The sequence below is a fragment of the Pteronotus mesoamericanus genome, unplaced genomic scaffold, assembly GCF_021234165.1.
Source record: "Pteronotus mesoamericanus isolate MK-2021 breed Mesoamerican mustached bat unplaced genomic scaffold, CSHL_Meso_final scaffold_36, whole genome shotgun sequence".
Lineage (NCBI taxonomy): Eukaryota > Metazoa > Chordata > Mammalia > Chiroptera > Mormoopidae > Pteronotus > Pteronotus mesoamericanus.
Window position 1 is genome coordinate 18387808 of NW_026555313.1, and position 23789 is coordinate 18411596.

Genomic DNA, 23789 nt, shown 5'->3' on the forward strand with positions numbered 1-23789 from the left:
TCCATCCCTTACTTTTTCTCTATGGTACTTATCATGTTCTAATATGCTATATAATTTGTTCATCTCCCCTCAAAAAAATAAGTGACATGAAGGTAGGGATTCCTGTTTACTTTGTTCATCTCCAGTCCCTAAGAGTGCTTGGCACATAGTAGGTGCTCATTAAATAGGTGTTGAATGAAGAATGCATGTAAGTGCTTAGAATTGTGACTGGCACATAATAATGGTTTAACAATTAGCTATCATTACCATCATTTCCAAAGGGTTGATGTGATTAATAGGGAACACACACTCAGCTCTTATTTTTTGCTAGTTTAGAGCAGGACTAAGACAGGGTATACTTACTTGCTAATACTTCTTTGCTGGCAGCAGTCCCCTCTCCTTTAGGTGATTCTGTAGTAACTGTGTCTTGATTGGGCTCTTTACCTCTTTCATCAGTGAGAAGACTGACTGCCAGAGTGATGTCACCATTACTGGCCTAAAAAGAGGAAAAAATAAAAACTTCAAAAGTAAAGCATCAGCCCCAACCTGTGACCTATGTAGCTCAGCTGGTTGGGCATTGTCCCACAAAGCAAAAGGTCACTGATTCGATTCCCAGTCAGGGCACATGCCAGGGTTGCCTGCCAGGTAGTCCCCAGTCTGGAACATGTGAGAGGCAACCAATTGGTTTCTCTCCCTCTCTTTTTCCCTACGTTCCTCTTTCTCTAAGAATGAATCAATAAAATCACTTTTTAAAAAAAGTAAAGCATCACAGCTTCTAAAATAAGTAGTGAGTTAGTTTTTTGTTTATAACTCCTTACTAGCCTGGTGACATCCAGAGTAAGTCTAGGCATACATCTAGGGTAGAAAGTAGATAAAAAGAGGACAGTGGAGAATAGTAAGACACTGTGCTTAAAACATGTTATCAAATTCCCAGTTAAAGGAAAGGAGTTGCTATGTTTGGATTTAACACGACATGCGAAAAAGAAAGAAATCTTGCTGGATATTTGTTCTCCCCACTTTGAATGCTATACTACTACTCCTGATTTCATAGAATAGCTAAAGCATGATCTATCAAAAAGGGGGCTGGCAATTAACAGAGATTCTAAATGAGGTCAGCCTCTACAATAAAAATGCTAAGCACTTAGCATATTCTCTGGTGCTGACCATACTAGTATTTGTTTTTAAATTTTTATTAGGAAAACTCTCTAACATTCACAGTAGTGGAAGGAATGTATAATTGAACCTCATGTACCCATCACTCAGTGTCAACAACTATCAAGGTGGTCAGTCTTGTTTTACCCATTCTGCCCTCTCCCAGGTATTAATCTATCCTCTCCCAGATATTCTGAAACAAATCCTAAGCATCTTGTCAGTTAACAGTCAACATTTCAGAATACATCTTTTAAAAATATAACCCACAATGCTATCGTCCCACCTTAAGAGTAAATAGCAAGTTTTTAAATAACAAATAACCATTTCAAACTTCCTTGATACAAATATTTTTTAGTTTGTTTGTTTTGAGTCCAGATCAATATAAAGTCTACACAATGTAACTGGTTGATATGTTTCATAAATTCCTTTTACCCAGCAGGGTGCTCCTCACCCCCAGTGCCAGTCTCCCCCATCCAAAATTCCCCCACCCTTATAATTTACATGTTGAAGATACTGGGTTATTTGACCTGTAGAGCTTCTGTCCCTATATACACTTTCATTTTGGCATTAAAATAGCTTGAATTGACATAACTATGCTATGGACAGCTGTTTTAAAGCCTGCTGACTAACAGAAGCCTTGAAACTAACCTTTAGCGCTTCATGGAGGAAGGAAGGGTCCTGAATGCCTGTGATTTCTCTCAGCTGATTTAACAGCATTTGGCAGCTCTATATTTGAGAAACAAACAAAAACCATGGACATATGTCAGTCAGAACTTACACTTGAACACATATAAAGAGTACAAGCAACTTGAATAAACAGGCCCGAGCCTTGCATTTTTTTTTTTTTTTTTTTTACTGTTGTAGGGGTCGGATCTCCCGGAATGCGCCACCTGCCACGCAGATTATTTTGAGCTGAAAACAAAGTGCTAACAAAATAGGAACTTACCTCCCCCCTTTCCCACTGAAAGAGATTCAAACAGAAAAACCTGCTTCAGGAAGGGGACCTTAGCATAATCACCTTAGCCTATTCACTTTAGCACATGTGAATGAAGTGTGTCCCACTGTTTCTGAGTCACCTAGCAAGAATTTACTTGCCACTCTGTCCTCTACCTGTACATTGCCTATTTCCCCTTGGGAACCACAGACTCTTCTCCTCTCTTGTCCAAACTGACATATCTACCTTATATTGCCTCAGTCTTTGGAATGTTCATGCTTATGTGAATTCTCTGTGGCACGCATTGAAATCTGACTTTCTCCTGTTAACCTGCCGCACGTCATCTGAATTATTCCGTCAGCCGGAAGAACTGAAGCAGTGAGGGAAAAGCGTCCCCAGCCCCAACGCTGTCACGACACATCATCAAATGCCGATCTATTACAGCAAATGCTTTCACACTTGTGGAAGAAACATGAGTAAACAGGAAAAATATAAGTATATAAAACATTTAGATGTAATGTTCTAGCCTTGAGCAATGCTAGAGGTGCCTCAGGTTCTTCTTTCTGTGAGTAGTACACAGGTAAGTAGGTTCTGTACGGAGGCCAGGGAATTTGCATGGATGTGAAGATGTGCTATTTTGAGCTTCACTGCATATGCCATTAGTATGTGTCATTTTTCACTGACAGTAAGTTTCCAGTCACGTAATTAACAAATGACTATTACCAACATTGTATTTAAAACTTTAGGTTTAATTGCTTAAAAATGAGGTATAGATAAAGCTAGAATTTTCTGAATTATAAATAAAATTCCAGGGGGAATAAACTATGGAATGTTTTCTCTTTGTTGATCTGAATCACAGAAAAGCCTATCTTCTGGTAACTTCTGGGTACCACAAGATCAGTTTACAACCCTTTTCAGGCCATAACATCTTCACTGGGACATTTTATCATGTTTTGTACAAAGACAAAAGTGAACACAAAACAACTATTTACAAGTAAGCTCAATTTAAACAATTGGCTGTCCAAGTGAAGACAATAAGCATTTAGATGAACACTGTAAATGAAATAGTTCAAATTTAATTCAGTGAGAAGAAATCTAATTTATACCATTCCTAAGGTTATCCAAGAATTAAGCTTAGATTCAATGCTTAATGGTTCACCATTAACTATCCTCTTTCAGTTAGTAATATGTCCTCAAGAGGCAGTGCACATTCACTGTCAGCTATAATAGAAACAGTATCCTATGTTCTTCAACAGCTGATGGTCTGGTGCAACATTTAAGTATCACACAACTAGAAATAACTAAATGAAACATCCCTGTAGTCAGTCTTTCTGTTCTAATCACAGGACACAGTCGTAGGCTAGAAATGGAACCTGACCCTGCTGAGACCAGCAATCTTTGAGGCTATGAGTCTTGTCAAAGGAAGTCACTGCCTGTGTCCTGGGAGAGTGACCATCAAACAAGTGGGTGTCCAGATTTAGCCTTTGCAAATGCTGAAACCCCAAAGCATGTGACTTTTACAAAAATAAAATATTAAGATGTTTTCTCTAAACTAATTCTAATTCCATTTGATTTTATTGGGTATGTGAATCTATACATCTCAATCATACACAATTTCCTAAGAAATCAAAACCAATATACCCCCAAAAGAGGTGAACTAACTGGAAGACAGAAATGAGTAGCATATTAAACCTAAACAGGAGCCAAGAAGGTAACAATGGAGTAGATAATTATGTCTTCACCTCAAATTACTCTGTATGTGAACTAATACTTAAGATCCACAGAAAATAATCCCGGTAAAAAAATAAGTAACACATACTGCTTACTTTTAGCCAGGTGTTCTTCTAAACACTTCACATGTATTAACTAATTTAACCCTCACCACAAACCTGAGATAGATATGATGCCCATCTGAAAAAACAACTGGGACACAGAGAGGTGAAATAACTTATACAAGGTTATTGTTAGTAAGGGATAGAGCTGAGATTTGAGCCCCAAGCTGCCTGATTGAGTCTAACTCTAACCACTATTCCAAGCAGTATCTGAGAAAACAAAACAGGCAACAATACCTATTTGATGGAAAAAAACCACAAATATTTTATACGTGTATTTTGACTTTGACCTTTGCATCTTAACAAGGCTCCTATTTCTTTTGTCTGCTTTTAAATAACCACAACTTTGATTACGTAGTAGTAAAGTCTGTTCTAAACAAGCAGTCACCAGGAAAATACTACATTTGAGGTAAATATCTTGTTTGACTGAATCTAAGCTGCCATCAATTATAAAAAGTATTTTATGCACCACCAAGGAGAAAAATTGTTGCCACTTAATCTATGACACAATGCCTTCAGGACAGTTCTAAGAGACACATGGATCAGTTACACCAGCTTCTTGTAGCTCTAAAATTTTATTTTTGTTGAAAAATACAGCAATTTCCCATTCTTTCAGGTGCATAGCCTGCCCCGTGTTTGGCTATTCTTTTACATTTTTCAGTAACAAAACTTAATATACCTATGGCATCTTCCTTCTTTAAATCTCATTAAGCGCTTAATTGTAGTTTTGCAAGAATATTTGAAACTGTAGTCATTTTTTTTCACATAAAATCAAATTTATATCCTGTGGTTCTGTTTCTAAGCCTTTCTTTTTTTCTTTTTAGGAGAAAGAGAGAATCATCGGTTTGTTGTTCCACTTGTTTATGCATTCATTGGTTGAGTCCTCTGTGCCCTGACCAAGAATGGAAACTGCAACCTTGGCCTATTGGATGACATTCTAACCAACAGAGCTACCTGACCAGGGCTCTATGCCTTTCTTTATACATTTTTTTCCCTCATTTAAATGCTGAATCATGTTATCTTTTTATACATATTTTAAGTGGAAAGTAAATTAACTGTGTAGAACCCACAGTATATATGGCTCAACTCATATGACACTGACGGTAAAGACAACATGGCCAAGCCCACATATGTGCAGACGATGATGACCATATCACACCTGGAGGACAGTGAAAGTAAGGATCGTCTCAATTTCAGAGATCTCAAAATGCCGAATAAACACAAATCAATGAAATGCGGTATGCAAATATTAAATAATTTGCTAATCACTACTTCTGGCCATGGATTAAAGCCCTGTTCCCCTTTCTCTGTTTCGTAATAGGTAGCAGTGAACATCAATACATTTAGAATACTATACTCAGGAAAGGGAAAATACTCTTAGTTTCCCTTTTTTAAAGCTATTGGGAAGAGATGACGTCTTTGTAAAATCATTTTGTTCAGCTCTAAGAACAATGTTCTACATGTTCATTCAAACCCAAATTCCTCGTCTTGTTGTTATTCAAAGACCATTACCGACTCTACTCTTACCCTGCTCAACCTTTACTCCTGCATAATTCCTTACCTCACAAACTCACCTACCATCTCATGCCTTGAAGTGTTACTTCTATTATTTCCAGTAGATTAACCATGAAATGCCAGCCTATAGTCAAGGGTTATATTCATCTTACTTCTCCCTTAAAATCATTCCCAGGAACTTTGGTCCTTACTATTCTCTCCCCTTTCTGACTTCTGTTGAGGGAACAGATGAGCCTGTGAATGAATGAGACTGTGTTTACTGGGTATGTCTCATCATTTGGTTGTCTAATTGTTTTAAACAATAAAGTCTTCCCTCCATAAAGGCAAGAATTATACAACATACTACCTAATTTGAATTCTCCATAAAATAGAGCTCATAACAATTGTAACTAACATTACTGAACACCTTTTCTGTGTCAGCAACCTTAGGTGCTTCACAAACACATAATCCTTATAATAACTCTAAAAGGTAAGAATCATTGTCTTCATTGTGGGAATTAGAACCTAAAGTTTACAATACTTGTTCTGTCATCAAATGTCTTAAATTAAAAGGTAAATCAAAGATAACTATTAAGAGTTTGAATGACAAAGGATTAAGCTATGCTGTTGACACAACAGCTGCAATTACATGATTCAATCTTAATAAATATTCAGCTAAACCTAAGTTCTCAAATAGTACCCACAACTAAAATCCTAGTAACAGATATTAAATGTTAATTTTACAGTAATAGACAAACTAAGATAACTAGGATCCTACTGTATTACTAGTTCATAGTTTCTTCTGGAACATCATAGGAAGCTCATTTAAATATTAACCTCACCACTACAATGCTGCCATAATAAATAAATATATGTACATATAGCACACCCAACATGCGACAGGACAAAGCCTGTGCTCCAGTCATATGCACATCAAATAACTGGCAAGAGCCAACAGGTTTGCTTTTCCTTAGCTGAATTCACATTGTTTTCATTAAACAAAAAGTACTCTCTTTTCTTGGCTAGAGGCAGTGAAAAAAGACAGGTAGGCACTAGAAACAAGGAACTCAAACTTTCTGGCCTCAGCTACTAGCTGGTTTTGTTGTAACCCAGCTCACTTCTCAGGACCAAGGTTCACTTACAGCAAAGACTCATAATAAGCAGTAAACAGGATTGTTCAGACAATAAAAGCATTAAGGTATCAAGTTTTTGTAATAAACAGCAACTGACCTAATCCTACTGCAATTAATTAAAACTCTCTTTCATCAGGTGAGGCAAGCTTGTGAGATTACTAATTAAAAGTTTAATCTTTAAAATGCCCAGTTTAGTATTGGGACAAGGAGCTATCTAGGTTATTTCGTTTTTTCAAACAAGGATGCTATTTTCATCACTCTGATGCACATGTTCCCTGATCTCAGTAGTCTATTCTTACAAAGACATTTCTATGCTTAAAACTAAGTAAATATTGGTAAATGTTCCTTTACTCCAAAGAACTTCCAAGGTGTGCCCAACAAAATTCCCTCAAAAATTAAAGATCTGGTGTTCCAATTGTATAATAAAACTTAAGTATCCAAGAAAGGCAAAACAATAACTTTTGAGTCTGAGAAAATATATAGCAGCCGCAGAAACCCAGCCTGGACAACAGGGTCTTAATGCATTCTGAGACTGCGGCCACCACTTCCAACTTCCACAAGACAAGGAACAGTCCACGAGAGCCCTGGTGCTTTTTCAGTTTTTCTTCCAGCAACAACTCTGTGTTGGTCCAATTTAGTCACACAGCAAAAACCTAACATACTGACAAGGAAAAAATTCTGAGATAATTTAAATGAAAATCACAGCGGCAAGAAAGTGAGAGACAGAAACAGAACACAGAGCCTAGTAAAATGGCTGTGGACCAGCTCTGACAAAAGACTGCTCACATTCTGGTATACCTGTTGGAATTTAGGATTAATTTCCAGGTGGCTATTTCCAAAAGAGAGAATAGCCAGGTACCACAGAATTCTAGGAACCTTGGCTTCTTACTTACCCATGAAATTCCAATCTGCTGCCCACAGCTAATCCACAGGAATGGACACTTCTTCCTTACAGACTCTGTTGCACCTATCCCAGAATTAGTCCCGTTTTACCTTCTCCCATCCCCTTTGTCTATTGCTAACTGAGATCCTTTCAGAAGGCCTGACATCTTTCTCTCCCCTTCACCACTTGATATATAAAAAGGCTTGCAAAGATCTAGGATGATGGACATACTGTCTTTCTTATCTAGCCATACTGCTGTGGTTGGTTTAGACTTCATGCCCCAAGACCTGTCTTCTTTCTTTTCTTTCCTGTGTGTGTGTGTGTGTGCGCGTGCTAGCAATTGCCTGGTAAACTCTCGTTTATAAAGATTTTCATCAGTGGAAGTTACAGTTTTTTGTTTAACAGTGTCGATTTGTTGTTCCACTTACTTATGCATTCATTGCCTGCTTCTGGTACTTGCCCTAACTGGAAAGAGAAATCACAACTCTGATATATTAGGAGGATAACTTCAACTAACTGAGCTACCATGCCAAGGCCAAGAAAATGCTATTTTTAGCAATATACATATTACTAAGGTTAATTGAAAAACTAGGAAACTATGGGGAGATTTCAGAAATCAAGTTTACATGTTTATATAGTTTTAGAAATCTAACAGCAGTAAAATTTTCAGTTATTATTAGGTGAGCCTCAGTGTGCAGTTTCTATTTTTGATGTGGGATTAGATTAGAAAGGGTTCTAAATGTCAGAATGAGTTTAGACTTGACCTGATGAACAATGGAAAACCAATCCAGGTTCCTCAGCAGGGAAGAAATATGAGAGGGGGAAAGGCACTTTAAGGGAATTCACTTAGTACATGTGAACAACTAGTTGAAAGTGGAATGAGACCAGGGAAAGAAAGCTTAACTTGAGTTACAGGGCTACTGAATATGCCAGGTGTGAGGAGGCTGGTGGAATGCTGGTAGGGGAAATGGGAAGGTGGTATATACTCTAAACATTTCAAATATTAATCAAATATTTGAAAATGAATGTCTAAGAGAATGCTATTGCCAATGACATATAAGAAAAGCAATAGAAAACCAACCAATGAAGGGGAAGGGTCAAGTCAAGGAACATGTATAAAGGACCCATGGACACGGACAATGCAGGGGGAGGATGGAATGGGGAGGGGTCAGCAGGGCAGGTGAGAGTAATGGGGAAAAAATGGGAACTATAATTGAACAATAAAATAAACTTTTTTAAAGATTAACTTTCCAGTCCAATTCAACTGTATGCATTTTTTGTTCAACTAGAAATGCACAAAGAAAAAAATATAATTGCAATAGATAAATGTCAATTAATTTGGACAATAAAAATGCTGGCTCTGAGAAAAAAAAGGAAAAGGAAATCAACCAATGTAATACCACACTAATAGAAAGAAAGCGGGGGGTGGGGGGGACACATGATCATCTTGACTGATGTAGAAAAAGCATCTAACAAAACCCAACACCTTTTCATGACAAAAACAATCAGAAAACCATAAATAGAAAGGAATTTCATCAACATGATAATGGGTCGTTAGTTTTTTTAAAAAAAGTCACAGCTGACATACTTAGTGGTGAAAGACTAAAGCTTTCCCACTAAAATCAGGAACAAGACAGGGATGCCCCCTTTCAACTATCCTACTGAACACTGTACTTGATGTACTAGCCTCAGAGCAATTAGGCAAGAAAAATAAAAAGGCATAAAATGGAAACCATAAAACTATCTCTATTCACAAATGATATGACATAATAAAACCCCAAAGAATCCACACAAAAAAAGTACTATAGCTAGTAAACAAATTCTGCAAATCTGCAGGAAACAAAATCAACACATGAAAACCAGTTGTGTTTCTATGAGGCAGTAATAAACAATCTGAAAAGAAAATTAAGAAAACAATCCCATTTACAACAGTATCCAAAAGAATAAAATAGCTAGGAATAAATTTAACCAAAGAGGTGAAAGACCTGTACACTGAAAAGCACAAAACATTGAGAAAGCAGTTAAAGGGAACCTAAATAAATGGAAAGATATCCAGGTTCATGGACTTTAAGACTGGATTAGTCAAGTTTCTCCACAGAAACGGAACCAGCAGGGGATGGTGGTGGTGTGTGTATAAAGAAACCCTGTTTTCCCAGTTTCCTGTCGGGCTGGTGGGGGTGTAAATTAATTTATTATAAGGAATTGGCTTTTGCAATTATTGAGACTGAGAAGTTCCAGGATCTGCAGTTAGCAAGCGGGAGACCTAGGAGAGCCAGCGATGTAGTTCCAGTCTGAGTTAAAAGCCTGAGAACCAGGAAAGCTGATGGTGTAAGTTCCAGCCGGAGGGCAGAAGAAAAGTGATGTTCTAGCTCAGAGGTCAAGTAAGATTTCCTCTTAATCAACTTTTTTGTTATTTGGGTCTCCAGTTGATTAGTGAGGCCCACAGACATTAGGGAGGGCAACCTGCTCTATTCAGTTTACAGACACCCATGTTAATCTCATCCAGAAGGACCCTCACACAGAGAATAAAGTTTGACCAACTGCCTGGGCACCTCATGGCCCATTCAAGCTAACACATGAAATTAAACATCACAAAGACATAACATTGTTAAGACAGCAGCACTTCCCAAAGTGATCTATAAATTCAATGCAATCCTCATCAAAATTCCAAAGGCCTTTTTTTTTTTGCAGAAATGGCAAAGCTGATCCACAAATGCATATGGAATTTCAATGGACCCTGAACAGTCAAACAAGATTGAAAAAAGAACAATGCTGAAGAACTCACACTTCTTGATTTCAAATATTACTACAATAAAGCTACAATAATCATTACAGTGTAGTACTGGCATAGGGAAAGACACATAATCACTAAGTTAGAATTAAGAGTTCAGAGAAACCCATACATCTATGGTTAACTGATTTGTGACAGGGGTGCCAAGGCCATTTGATGGGGGGCAAAACAGTCCCTTCAAAAACTCATGCTAGGACAACAAGATATCCATATGCAAAAGAATTAAGTTGGACACCCTCCCCCACCTCACACAAAAACTAACTCAAAATGGATCAACAACCTAAATATAAAAGCTAATACTATAAAACTCTTCAAAGAAAACAGAGGTAAATCTTCATGATCTTGGATCTGGCAATGGATTCTTAGATATGCTACCAAAAGAATGAGCTACAAAAGCAAAAACTAAGCAGGATTTCATCAAAATCAAAAAATTGTGCATCAAAGGACATTACTAAGAAAGTGAAATGACAACCTATAGGATAGACAAAAATATTTTCAAATGATAAATCTGATAAGGATCTAGTATCCAGATTATATTAAAACTCATGTAATTCAAACAACCAAAGACAGACAAAGCCAATTCAAAAATGGGCAAAGGACCACCTGTCTACAGCAGCAGCCACTCAGGAGCAGCAACCATGGCTCTGTGCTATCCCAAGGCTGTTGACCTCAACAAGGGCCACAAGGTGACGAAGAACATGAGCAAGCCAAGCCACCGATACCACCCCAGGTGCCTCTCCAAGCACACCAAGTTCATGTGGAACATGATCCGAGAAGTACATGGCTTTGCCCCCAATGAACAATGTGCAGTGGAGGAACAAGTGGGCACTGAAGTTCATTAGGGAAAGGGTACAGGTGGCTCAGCGGGTTGTAGCATCACGTCCACCAAAAGGTTATGGGTTCAAGTCCCTGCCAGGGCACATACATAGGTTGTAGGTTTTAGCTCTGGTCGAGGAGCATACGGGAGGCAACCGATTTATGTTTCTCTCTCCTCCTTCTCTTCTCTCTAAAATCAGTAAAAACATATACTTAGGTGAGAATAAAAAAAAAAAGAAAAGGGTGCAAACATAATTCATGCCAAGAAGAGAAAGGATGTGAACAATGTCCTTGCAGCTATGAGGAATGCTGCAGCCAAGAAGGTCTGAGTTCCAGACGCTCTGTGTGTAATAAAACTTGTTCAGAAAGTTGGACTTCCTGTGGTGGCGCTGGGAGGGGAGGTCACATCAGGTCCATCATCTGCTTGAGACTCCCTCCTGAAGCACGGTGATGTGGGGCATGGTGGTGGGCACAGATAGAAGCAACAAACAGGCAGTACTGGAAATTGTTTTTAATCATAATTAACTAATTCATATGTACCAGAAAAAAATATGGGCAAAGGATTTGAACAGACATTTTTCCAAGAAAGATATACAAATGACCAATAAGCATATTTAACAACATTGTTAGCCATTAGGAAAATGCAAATCAAAACTACAATGAGATACCACTTCTCTCTCTCTCTCTCTCTCTCTCACACACACACACACACACACACACACACACACACACACTCGCACGTGGGGATGGCTATTATAAAACAGAAAAACAAAAATGGAAAATAACAAATGTGGATGTGGAAAATAACAAGAAATTAGAACCCTTGTGCATTGCTGGTGGGAATATAAAGTGGTTCAGCTGCTGTAGGAAATAATTTGGCAGTTCCTGCTACAAAATGTTAAACATAGAGTTACTGTATGACCCAACAAACAATTCTACGTCTAGGTATTTACCCAAAAGAATTGGAAATAGGTAATCAAACATTGTACATGAGCCCTGACTGTTGTGGCTGAGTTGGCTGGGAGTTGTCCAGCAAAGCAAAAGGTCACTGGTTTGATTCCCAGTCGCGGCACATGCCTGGGTTGCGGGTTCGGTCCAAGCTCAGGGCACATGCGAGAAGCAACTGATCAATGTTTCTCGCCCTTCTTTCTCCCTCCCTTCCCCTCTCTCTAAAAATAAATAAATAAAATCTTTAAAAAGGAAAAAGTTGCACATGAATGTTCACAGCAGCATTATTCGTAGCAGCCAAAAGGTTAAAAAGAACTCAAATGTCCACCAATGGAAGACTGGATAAAATAGAGTAGATACACAGAGTGGAATATTAGTCAGAATTAAAAGGAACAAAGTACTGATACATACTATAACTTGGATGAATCTCAAAAACATTATACTAAGTAAAAAGAGCCAGACACAAAAGGTCATATAGTGTATGATTCCATTTATATGAAAAATCCAGAACAGGTAAATGCAGAAAGAGAAAACAGATCAGCACTGCCAAGGGCTGGGGGAATGGGGACTGACTGCCTAGGGTTTTCTTTTGCAGGTGATGATATGCTGGAACTAAACAGGAGATGGTGGTTGCACAACACTGTGAATACATTAAGTGTCCCTGAGTCATACACTTGAGTTAATTTTATATGAATTTCACCTCAAATGAATAAATATCAAGAGAAATTTGCTAACGGGTGTGTGCATGCACATGCACATGCGTGCATGCATACACTTACACCAAAAAAGAGAAAGAACACTACGGAAGTAGTAACTTGACCAGTAATACTGACAAAAGGAAACATCTGTTTACCTCATCTCAAGTTTAAACTGACTACCAGACATCATGTAGCATGCTGCTAGCACCTACGCAGGCAGATCTTTAATATGGCTTTGTGTGTCTAGTATTTTTGACCTCCTCTTTTATTTAAAAAGCCTAAATACTGGAAATAGTACACATTAGCCTCTAAGCCACTCCTAACTTTTCTAAGAATTTCCACATCTGTAAAATAAAGTACAGCATCAGCTTTGACCGTGCTGGTGTTACTATAAATGAAATAATGCATACAAGAATTGTTAATAAAATTTAAAATGCTATATAAATGTAAAATATTGTGACCTGTCCATCCAACGAAACTCATCTACAGGGTATAGGAAAACTACTGATATCCTAGGAGATAATTACCTGTGATATGGTGTTGGTTTTATCACTTACTAGCTGTGCCACTTTGCAAATTCTATTCCTAGTCGTACTAAATTTTACTTTATGGGGTTGCTATATTGGTTCAATGACAACATATGTTAAAGTGCTTCATAAATTGTCAAGTGGCAGTCAAAAAACTTGGTTTTACAAAGGTATGTATGGCATTGGGGGAAAGTTGGATGGCTTTAAGTCCCAGCTCTGCTACTTAGAATTTAATCTTGAGTAAGAGAAAACCACATTTCTCATCTGCAATATGGAGGCAAACAGACTTGGATTTAAAATCTCGTATTAGGTCCTTACAAGCTATATTAAATCTGAGTCTGAGGTTCCTAATCAGTAATAATACATAATTATTCATACCTTGCAGGGGTTTTGTAAATATTAGAAATGTACAGAAAAATTTTTAGAGCAGTAACTGGAATATGACCAAGGCTATTACTACAAGCATATATCTCCGTGCCTATTATAAGTGTGAGAAAAGCAGCTCCGCAGCAAATGCTTAAAGCCAAGAAGGCTGATATGCAAGTAGAAATGTCCAACAAGCATCTGCTAATAGAGGGGTAGATTACCAATGCAGACAGGGAAGCAGTTAATAAAAGGGCAGTTAAGAACCAAGAAAGCAAACAGTTTAGCCCATAGCAGAGAAGATGCAAGAACTAGAATACAGGACCCAGAGGTCCAAAGAAGGAGGGCTCAGGAAACAAGGTAGCTGAAGCATTGAGAATACTAATTGGACCCTAAACTGAAGCCTGAGGCCAGGGTTCTGCCCTAATCTGTATGACCAAGAGTAAATCAGCCGCCTAAACCCACTACTCCATTATTGAGATGAAGGCTGTATTGGATAAATTCGAACATCTTTTGCGGGGCCAATTTTCCTAAGAAAAGGGTAAAATTATGTAGCCAATTCAGAAATGAGAGCTAACACAGTACTTTTGTCTGTGATGAAACTATGGCAAATGATGAAAAAATATCCACAGAAAATTTTAAGAAAAAAGCAGAACAGTTGATAATAAGTAGCAGTAAAAATCAAATGCCAAAATAAATATCAAGAAAAAAAGAGTCAATAAGGAATCATGACAAATAAAAGCACGAGAAAGGGACTTGCGGGGTACCTGAATTACTAAGGGAAAACAGTAAAAAGAATTACTACTGAAAGGCCACTGATTTGATTAGAAGCTGGTCAGTCGCTGATCACTTCCAAAAGCTGTTTCATTTGGTAGTGACAAACACTATAAAGCCTACTTTGGCAAGGCTCTCGCTGGGCAGCCTGGTGGATCTCATAAAACCATTCATTGCCCTACAATCTCACCTTCTGCTGCCTGGTCAGCCTCTCTGGGCAATCAGAGCCTCTTCTTGCTGGAGTGTCTGCGAAGCCTGTTGCTGCCTCAGCCTCCGGGCTATGCCTCCTATCAGCCAAGATCTAATCTTGTCAGGTCTTTGTTTTCCAAGTTTTCTACAGTGAACTGGAATTACAATGTAATTGGAAAACACTCTAAAAAAGAAACAAGGAGATTTAGAAACTGTTCAAAAAGTAAATAAAAGAAAAGAAAGGCGGTAGACAAGGCAACAGCTAGAATAGGGCATCAGAGGATTTTGAGCTCGTAGTTTAATGGAAAGTGGGAATTACGTGGAGTAGGGCAGAGCTTCTCAAAGTTTATCACCCAGGGATCTTGTCCAAATGCAGATAGATTCTAATTCAACAGGTCTAAGGCAGAAGCCCAAAGAGTGGTATAATGATTTGTAGAGCTTGCTTATTTCCTGTGGCAATTTCAAGCTACCAACAGGAGTTCACTAAACAGAGTTGGGAAGACAGGTGCACAGTCAGCTGGAGAGGCTGTAATAGTTGGTTCCAGCACATCCAAGGTTCCACATTTCTAACAAACTCCTAAGTGATGCAGATGCTGCTGGTTCATGAACCACCAGATTTTGAGTCGCAAGGGGAAAGACAACAGTAAAGGTGTCTAGACGTTAGACTAGGACAAAGAAGATGTGAGATAATTTAGGAGAACATGGAAAGAAATCTAGATCAGGCTTTCTCAAGCTCAGCATTACTGACATTTTGGGCCAGCCAACTATTTGTTTTAGGGGGCTCTCCTGTGCATTGCATCCCTGGCTTTTACCCACTAGATGCCAGCACCATCTGCCTCCAAGAGTCACAATTAAAAAGGTCTCTAAACACCAGTGATCTAGATTCATCCCTAAGAAATGAGCAAAGAAGGGATGGGTACCTTTCCTGCTGAGAAAAGAGATGTTGAAGGGGGAAAGACAAACAAACATGAGACAAAGAGCTCTCTTCACGCGTCCAAAAGCTAAGTTACACAGAGAAAAAGGTTATTTAGAAAGAGTGCAAGGAGGATTGAAAGTTTAAAATATCAGGAGAGTTCTAGAGAGTAATGGAAAGGTTCTAACCAAAGATAATGGGTGGGTCTACTGACTAAGAAGGAGGATCAGGGACATCTTTGGCTCTTGGGAGTCAGAATTGCCTGGGTTCGATTCTGGCTGTACTGCATACTAGCTGGGTGACCTTAGGCAAATTATTTAACAAATATAATCCATGTCATAAGAAAACTTCACAGAGTGTTCATAAGTACTGAGATAATACTCATATATGTTAAGCTCTGAACACAGAGTCTGGAACACAGTCCATGCTAAATGTTAGCTACTTTTATTATCAACATCATTATGGTCCTTGAAATATATCTGCCTCACTTGGCTATTGCTTTAAATTTCTTTGATGAAACAAAACACGTGGAGAGATCGTGCCTGCTGAGGTATTATTTGTCAACATGTTTTATAAATATTGTACTGTGTAGCTGAGGAGGCGGGAGAGTTGTGGAAGGCAACCACGCACTCATTTGCTGATGCTCCAACAATCACAATTCATGAGACAAGGTAAATGAGAATGAAAAGCCAATAAATCCAGGGAAAACAAAAAGGACATTAAATTTTCACTGAAACTGGCAGGTTTTCATACGGTTTCAGAGAGCAGAAAGAATGTGTGATGAACCCTGGTACCACTGCCAAGCACAACAGGTTTCTAAGAATCAACCTGACTTCAAGTTGTTTATCCTACAGTAACAGTAATGTTGCTACTGGTTAAAACACAGGACCTCTCTGTAAGTAATTCTTTAGATATTCAATTATCATTCTGCAGTCTGGGGGGATTCAGGATTAACACAAAGTATCCTCCTTTAGGTTTGAGTAGGTACTGAAAACCTATTTCAAGAGTACTACATTTCTGCCTCACTAAAAATCTTGGGAGGTTATAGAGGGTTCTGTCTCTCCCATGTACAACTGACCAATGAGGAAAGGGAAGCATTCTAGGTTTTAAATAGCTTCTCAGTGTCTGGGGAGGAGAGCTCTCCTCAACTAGACCAGCTAAAGATCCTCTAAGAGAAATGTAGAGTGCTACAGAGAATTCAAAACAGTCCATTCTAACATGAGAGTTACCAAGATGAGGGAGAAGTTGATAAAATCTTTCCTCTGAGATGTGAAAGTTACTTTCCGCATTCAAGATTCTTTCAACCTGGCCTGCCAACTTCAAATTAGCAAAAACAAAAAGGGCAAACTTTATCAAACATACCAAACTTATCATCTGTCTGTATGGAGTGAATCACTGGAAAGAACAGTTAATGTCATCACTCCGCAGGAAGCCAGGAATGAGGGCACTCCTGCCAACCCCTGCCACTGGACTTCCAAGCTTTCCAAAAATAGCAATGACTTATATACAGTGCTCATCAAACAACTCACATACAAAAGTCTCAAATAGATAGTGATGAGACAGGGGTCACTACTCAAACTGTGGCAAAAGGAAATGAAGATGCAGCTGATTAAAAAGCACATGGCCTCAACAGACAGTTCTGACAAATTTAAAATGACTTGCTCTCCCTTAAAACAGTCTCTTCTCTAAATCAACACAACTGTCTCAAAACTAAGATTCTCCCACCTGTTTTTAGTTATGTCTTAAAAATTAATAGAACTGATCTTTGAAACCAGACATAATCCTGAGATTCCAGCAGGCATTGGTGAACACCTAACAATGCTACTTCTCTTAGAAATCAGCACGTACTTTCATTTCCAGGCTCAGGATCTGGAAGTTTCTTTTGCTACAGGAGTTTGCAAAGGAAGGGTGCTCACTTTATACACTATTGGTCTCCTGAATGCATGAAAAGAGTAAAAAGGTATAAAAGGTTTCTCATGTGGAGGCATCTGACGGCTTTATATTTTGAGTATTTTATGACATTTCTCACTTCCAAACTCGAATTTGAATACCCGGCACAAGTTTCCCATTTTGTATTGAGAAAGCACAGTGTTTGAGGGATGATGAGGTAGTGTGAGGTTATAACATTCCAAAGTAACATTAGAAGACATACTTCAATTGCCCACTTCCCAAGTTTCTTCACACAAACGTTAGCCTTTAGATTTTCTCCCAAAACAGTGTTCTTTTACTCTCACCATCTTAGCTCTGAAATCCTCATACTGATTTCGATCTTAGATAACATAATAGGAAAACATTATCCGCACACGTTCTGTTCATCACTCTGTTCCTTCCCCCTTCTTAAAAACTCTAGAGTGATGAATGCTACTATTACGATCACTACTGGGGAGGCTGCTCTCTGTTTACAAATAAAAAAGCCGGGGTGGGAGGTAGGGGAAGATAGGAAGTCGTAGCTAGGGCCCGTGGTCTTTCATAAGGTGTTGAAAAATCCTCACTTTGTTAAATAACTTCTCTTTGCGTGAGGCCCTTTAAAGCAGCACTGCCACAAAATGGATTTAAAAACAAAAACCACCGAAGTTAACCTTTGGAAGTTTCTCAACCCCGATCGCGGCCGAAGAGCGCGCTCCTTAGAGATCTCTGATGCAGACAACCCCAAGACCAGCCCTTTTATTTCTTTCTTCCAAAACATCGAACCACCTCTAACTTCAAAACTCAATCCCTGCAACCCAAGCCTTACAAAGACTTCGACCTCCTCCCGAGGAGCCCCCTTCCTTACCCTCGCAGACCCACCGCCCGGATGTCCTCTGCAGCCCCACCCCCCAACGCCCAGCCTCGCATGGCCCACCCGCTCTCCGACGACCCTCGACCCTCGCTGCTCCGCTATAGCCCCGCACCCCTCCTCTCTCCGGAGCAGGGCCGAAGCCCGCCCACCCCCGCCCCATCGCCTCCAAGGGGCCCACCGAGCCGTGGCGATCTGCTGTTCCGGCCGCGTCGTCCTGCTGAAGCTCCGCAGTCATGGCCGAGACACCCCTCCACAGTTCACCCTCCTCCCGCCACCAGCCCAGCGTTGCTGGAGGAGGAGGAGGAGGTGGAGGTGGAGGAGGAGGTGGAGGAGGAGGTGGAGGAGGAGATCCCGCCTCCCGCTCCGCCTCCACCCCCACCTCCCCCACCCCGACGCCAGAGGTCCAACCCACACGCCCCGCCCCCGGCCTGCGTGCACGCACCCAAAGCGCGCAGCCGAGGGCTGAGCCACTCGGGCGTGCTCCCGCGAACACCGGGCTCTGACCCGACGTTGCCCACGTGACCCCAGCTCCGCCCGCCAGCAGCTAATGGTCAGCTTCGCTATCTATGGCGGCTAACTTTCTGTCGTGCGGGGACTGCTTTGCTGGACTGCGGTCTCTGACCCGGAAGCTTGTTCTCCGTGTTCTGCTTTCCAAATCTTCTTATTTCTAGGACTCATCACTGGCTCAATCTTCACCCTCAGAGGAGTTAAAGCTGCTCCCCATTTTGGGACCCTGTCTAGGGACACCGTAGACAGTTTCCCACCTGTTCATGTTGCTATTTCGAAGTCCAGTGACACGAAAAATTGTTAATCGTTCTTAAAAAAGGAGAGGCAGAGGTTGAATGGAGGAGTGTGGTCTTTCTAAACTTAACAAACCTCAGTTCACTGGTACCCAACATGGTGCCCCAACCTCGACCTGAGCATAGGGAGTGTAGACAGTGTAGACAGTTTCCACTAGTTTTGTCACCAAAAAGATTAGGGGGTGATCGGAGAAAGAACGGGTTGCAACTCATTGCATACAGGCACCGCGAGCCACGTGCACACATTGCACTGCTGCCAAAATGGAGAGGTATTTTCATAGAAGGGGAAAAGGAATTTAAGGAGAGGGGCATTTACAACCAGAGAGCTTTATTGTAAGCGTAAAGCTCTGCCTGTGGGGTTCTCTTGAGGACAGAGTTCGAGAGTTCGAGAACTTCTCCCATAAACGCTAGTTTCTCCCGCAGACCCTGCTACTTACCTTGTTAAAATCTATGTCAAGAGCAAGAAGGCAGTTGGAGTCATGTCCACAAAAACCCTACTGAGACCAAGGTCCATAAGTTTAGTGCCTATGTGGGTTTTTCCCCCCTGTATTAAGTCTTGCATTTAAGTCTTTAATGCATTTTGAGTTAATTTTTGAATATGGTTTCAGCAGTCTAGTTGCATTCTTCTGCATGTGGCTTTCCAGTTTCCCCAACACCATTTATTAAAGACGCTTTCTCTATTGCATGCTTTTGGCTCCTATGTCAAAAATTAGTTGCTGACCTATGTGTGGGTTTATTTCTGGGCTCTCAATTCTGTTCCATTGGTCTGTGTGTCTTTTTCTTCCAATGCTTTACAGTTTTGATTATTGTGGTTTTGTAGTATAGTTTCAAGTCAGGGAATGTAGTACCTCCAGTTTTGTACTTTTCTCTCAGGGTTGCTTTGGCTATTTGGAGTTTTCTGTGGTTCCACATAAATTTTAGGATTATCTGTTCTAGTTAGGTGAAGATTACCACTGGGATTTTGATGGGGATTTCATTAAATATGTATATTGCTTTAGGTAATATGGCCATTTTAACAATGTTAATTCTTCAATCCATGAACACAGAATATCTTGAAAGTATTATGTTAAGTGAAATAAATCAGACAAAGAAGTACAAGAACTGTATGGTTACACTTATATGTGGGATATTAAAAAAAGCCACAAATGAGCAAGTAAACAAGTTTTTTAAAAACCTATGTACAATAGAATGGTGGTTACCAGAAGGGAAGGCAGATGCGGGAAGGACAAAAAAGAGTAAAGGAGGTCAAATACATGGTGTCAGAAGGAGATTCAGCTTCAGTTGGTAAGTACATGATAGAGTATACAGATGAGACTATACACCTGAAATGTATTTAATGTTACTAACCAGTTACCCTAATAAATTAAAAAATAATAAAAATATTGTTACATTTTCCCATCTTAGATTTTCTTGAGTTCCAACTAAATTTTGTAGTATTTTGTTAAGTTTGAGCCAGGTACCTATAGCATATTAAGGCTAAGGTGCCCCCAACTGAGTTGCATTTTCAAAAATTTGGTGAAAATTATAACTATTCACATTCATGTGAATCACACCAGCAAGCCACTTGGCACACTTTTGGCTGTCCCAAATCTATGTGGTTGCTGGGTATGAAAGGGCCTTTTACAGGGGTTACTGCTTTTACCATTGTCCTAGTCTAGCCCTCAGCAGCACCTTTGGTGTGAATTTTATACAGATGGTGGCCTTCCCTGTGGCATTGTTGTCCATGCCATTGTGATGTTTCACCCGCAGGTCTTTCTAGTTTGCATGTGACCACAGCTTGTGGCATAAGGTGATAGATACATATCAGCTGCATCTCTCATGGGAAACCAGATTGCTGTCAGGAGCCTGAACCATGACTGAGGATAGATACTTCCTTCACCTGGTGATACAGGGGTCTCCTTTCCCTGGCAGGTAACTTTCGAAGAATCTTCCACATTCAGCAACCTGACTGTGTTTATATCTAATGGTTGTAGACAATTTTTTGTGCCTTTGCCTTTTTATTTTTTTCATGAGTACTCAAAACCTGTGTTCATGGCCTCATCCTAGAGTGTCATTGCAAAAGAAGTTGATTTCCTAGCTTAGTTTATTTGCAGCATTGCATACTTGTATGTTGCTAGAAATCTCTATTTCTGTGTCTTTACCATGTCTCTGGAGCAACTCTTGTTTCATCTTTGCAAATTCACTTAAGGAAATTGCTTATTTAATGTGTGTAAGTGGGAGGAAATCTATCACCCTCATTTATGAAAATTTCTTTAAAAGACCACAGACAGTCTATATCCATGTCTCTGAAAACCATTTGATAAATACAGGCCCCTGAGTTTTGATTAAGTGGCTTTCTACTACATGGTTCTAAATAGGGCTCCAAATTAATAAATTCAACCTAATCAATTTGAAGGCTATAGCCCCATTGGGTTTAAATGCCACCTGTTTTTGGACATGGTAATCAGCTAGAGATACCCTGTCCAACCAGCATACTTAATGAACACTCTATGTCAGTGCTTGGCCATCAGTTGGCAAGCTTCATGGTGATTAAATAACAGAAGTGGGTATCATGGAACATACGCTGTCACCACACAAAATCCCCTCTCATTCCTCTTTATAACCTACACATGAAGGCTCCAGAATAATTACATTATCAACTGATAATCATTTCAAGAGTATTCAGGAAAAATAATAATATGGAGCAATAAATAGTTAACCTGTTAAAAAAAAAGGGGGGGGGCAGATAGTTTCCAGAGTATTTTCTCAAAGAAGAAATTGAATTATTTTCCTTTCATAGAAAACTTTTTGTCCCAATGCTAGGTTATTTTTCTGAGTCAATGGATTTATACCTCTGCTTCTGATTTACTTCAAACTGCAAAAATAGTTTAATCCATTTCAATATTATTGAATATATCTATAGAGCTTGTGTGGGATAAATATGAAGGAAGGGAAGGTGTTAGGAAAAGAGAAAATGTATACTTGTATTTCATCTGGGCTTCACTCTATAAATAGCTTTTGCCACTGGCTTTGGAGCAACTGTATTTGAAAGGTGACGGCTGAGGTTGATTGACAAGTGTAGCTGTTGTTGGAGCCTAGGATCCTTTCCAAAAATGATCTAGTCAGAAGTATCCTTAAGGCCCAGCTTCTCAACAGTTAGGAAAATGACCTTTCTTAATATAGAGGAAAAAATATGAACATTTCTGTTTTAACCCCTAAATTAAAGATTTGGATGATATATAAGGTTAAACTACAGGTGTTGAGAAAATGTTTCAGAAAAGGCTTTCTTTTTTGCTAGTTGAAAAATAAATGGGGCCTTGGCCAGGTATCTCAGTTGGTAGAGTATCATTCTGATATGCAGAGATTGCAGGTTTGATCTCTGGTCAGGTCACACACAAGAAACAACCAATGAATGCATAAATAAGTGGAACAGCAAGTCCATGTTCCTCTCTCTTTCTCTGTCTCTCAAATCAATTAACACACACAAAAAAAAACAAAGGGTTTCCAACCTTCCTAAAATTTGTACAGTACACAAATGTGGTTTGTGGATAACTGAAACAACTTTCAGTGAAGTTAATCATCACTTTCCTTTTAGAAGTATTTGGCCTTGGTATTCAAAATAACAAATGTGTCCTTTTCCTTTTGTTTCTCTAGAAAATATAGAAACAGTGAAAGAAAAAACTATTAAAATCATGCGTTCTGAAGAATTCATGAAAAACCTAAACACTTAAGATCCAATTTTCCTTTTACAGGAAAGTGAGATAGCTTTAGCCTCCAGATAAAAAGGTAATAATAACAGTTGGCCTGGGGGTTAATCCCTCCCATTGACAAGCCAACAGCAATCAAGGTTCAACTATAACAGAAAGGTACACATGGCCTACATGTGGGGGCGGATGCACCCAGAGTGCCCATCTTGGGTGACCAGAGAGGTTGCACCACTGGGCCCTATAGGATGCCTCCTGTAGGAAACTACTTCACCAAGACTGGGAGAGATAGCATACCTACCTAATACATAGAAACAAACACAGGGAGGCAGCCAGAATGAGGAGACAAGGAAACATGTCCAAAATGAAAGAACAGGAGACATCTCCAGGAAAAGAACTAAACAAATAGAGTCAAGGAAACTACCAAATACTGAGTTCAAAATAATGGTTAAAAGGTTGCGCAGAGAACTTAGTGAGAACATCAACAGAATGAAAAAGGACATAGAAACAATTTAAAAAGAACCACCCATAAATGAAGACTGCAGTAACTGAAATGAAGAATACAGTGGAAGGAATCAACTGCAGATTAGATGAAGCAGAGGATCAAATCAATGATTTGAAAAGCAAGGTAGCAGAAAACACCCAATCAGAACAAAAGAGAAAAGAATCCAAAAGCATGGGGATAGTTTAAGGGACTTCTGGGACAATATCAAGTGTAACATCTGCAGAAAGAGAAGAGAGGGAGAGAGCAAGGAATTGAGAACCTATTTGAAGAAATAATGACTGAAAACTTCCCAAACCTTGTGAAGAAAAAAGACACACAAGTCCAGGAAATGCAGAGCCCCAAACAATATAAACCCAATGGGGTTCACACCAGGACACACAATTAAAATGCTGTCAACTGATGGTCTTTGGTGCTGAATCAATGCCAACAGGAATCCCCAACTTGGGATGCAATGAGGGAGAAAACTTTATTCAGTGTAAAACAGCTCAATTGTGATACAATAGCATGGCTGTGAGGTGATCCTGCAGCCAGGCCACTCTCTAATCAGACTGCTGTGCTCTGCTCCTTTCCAGTCTACCTTGCACTGTGTTGGTTTG

At 39.5% G+C, this 23789-nt stretch overlaps 2 protein-coding genes across 6 annotated transcripts in view; one reads left to right on the forward strand and one right to left on the reverse strand.

The window, feature by feature from the left end:
* USP28 (ubiquitin specific peptidase 28) overlaps positions 1–23789 on the reverse strand; it is an 81780-nt gene that overhangs the window by 50032 nt on the left and 7959 nt on the right. For 3 of the 5 annotated variants that reach the window (XM_054592277.1, XM_054592279.1, XM_054592274.1), the window contains exons 1-3: positions 18384–18575; positions 1780–1857; positions 343–475 (exon numbers count right to left, since the gene is read on the reverse strand). In XM_054592277.1, coding sequence (XP_054448252.1) covers positions 343–475; positions 1780–1857; positions 18384–18440 — 268 coding nt within the window. In that variant the 5' untranslated portion in view covers positions 18441–18575. Of the gene's footprint in view, positions 1–342; positions 476–1779; positions 1858–18383; positions 18576–23789 lie in introns of those variants that run through there. The other 2 variants (XM_054592276.1, XM_054592275.1) reach the window with 2 other exon arrangements.
* HTR3B (5-hydroxytryptamine receptor 3B) overlaps positions 18439–23789 on the forward strand; it is an 80604-nt gene continuing 75253 nt past the window's right edge. The window contains exon 1 of the mRNA XM_054592615.1: positions 18439–18511. Coding sequence (XP_054448590.1) covers positions 18439–18511 — 73 coding nt within the window. The remainder of the gene's footprint in view (positions 18512–23789) is intronic.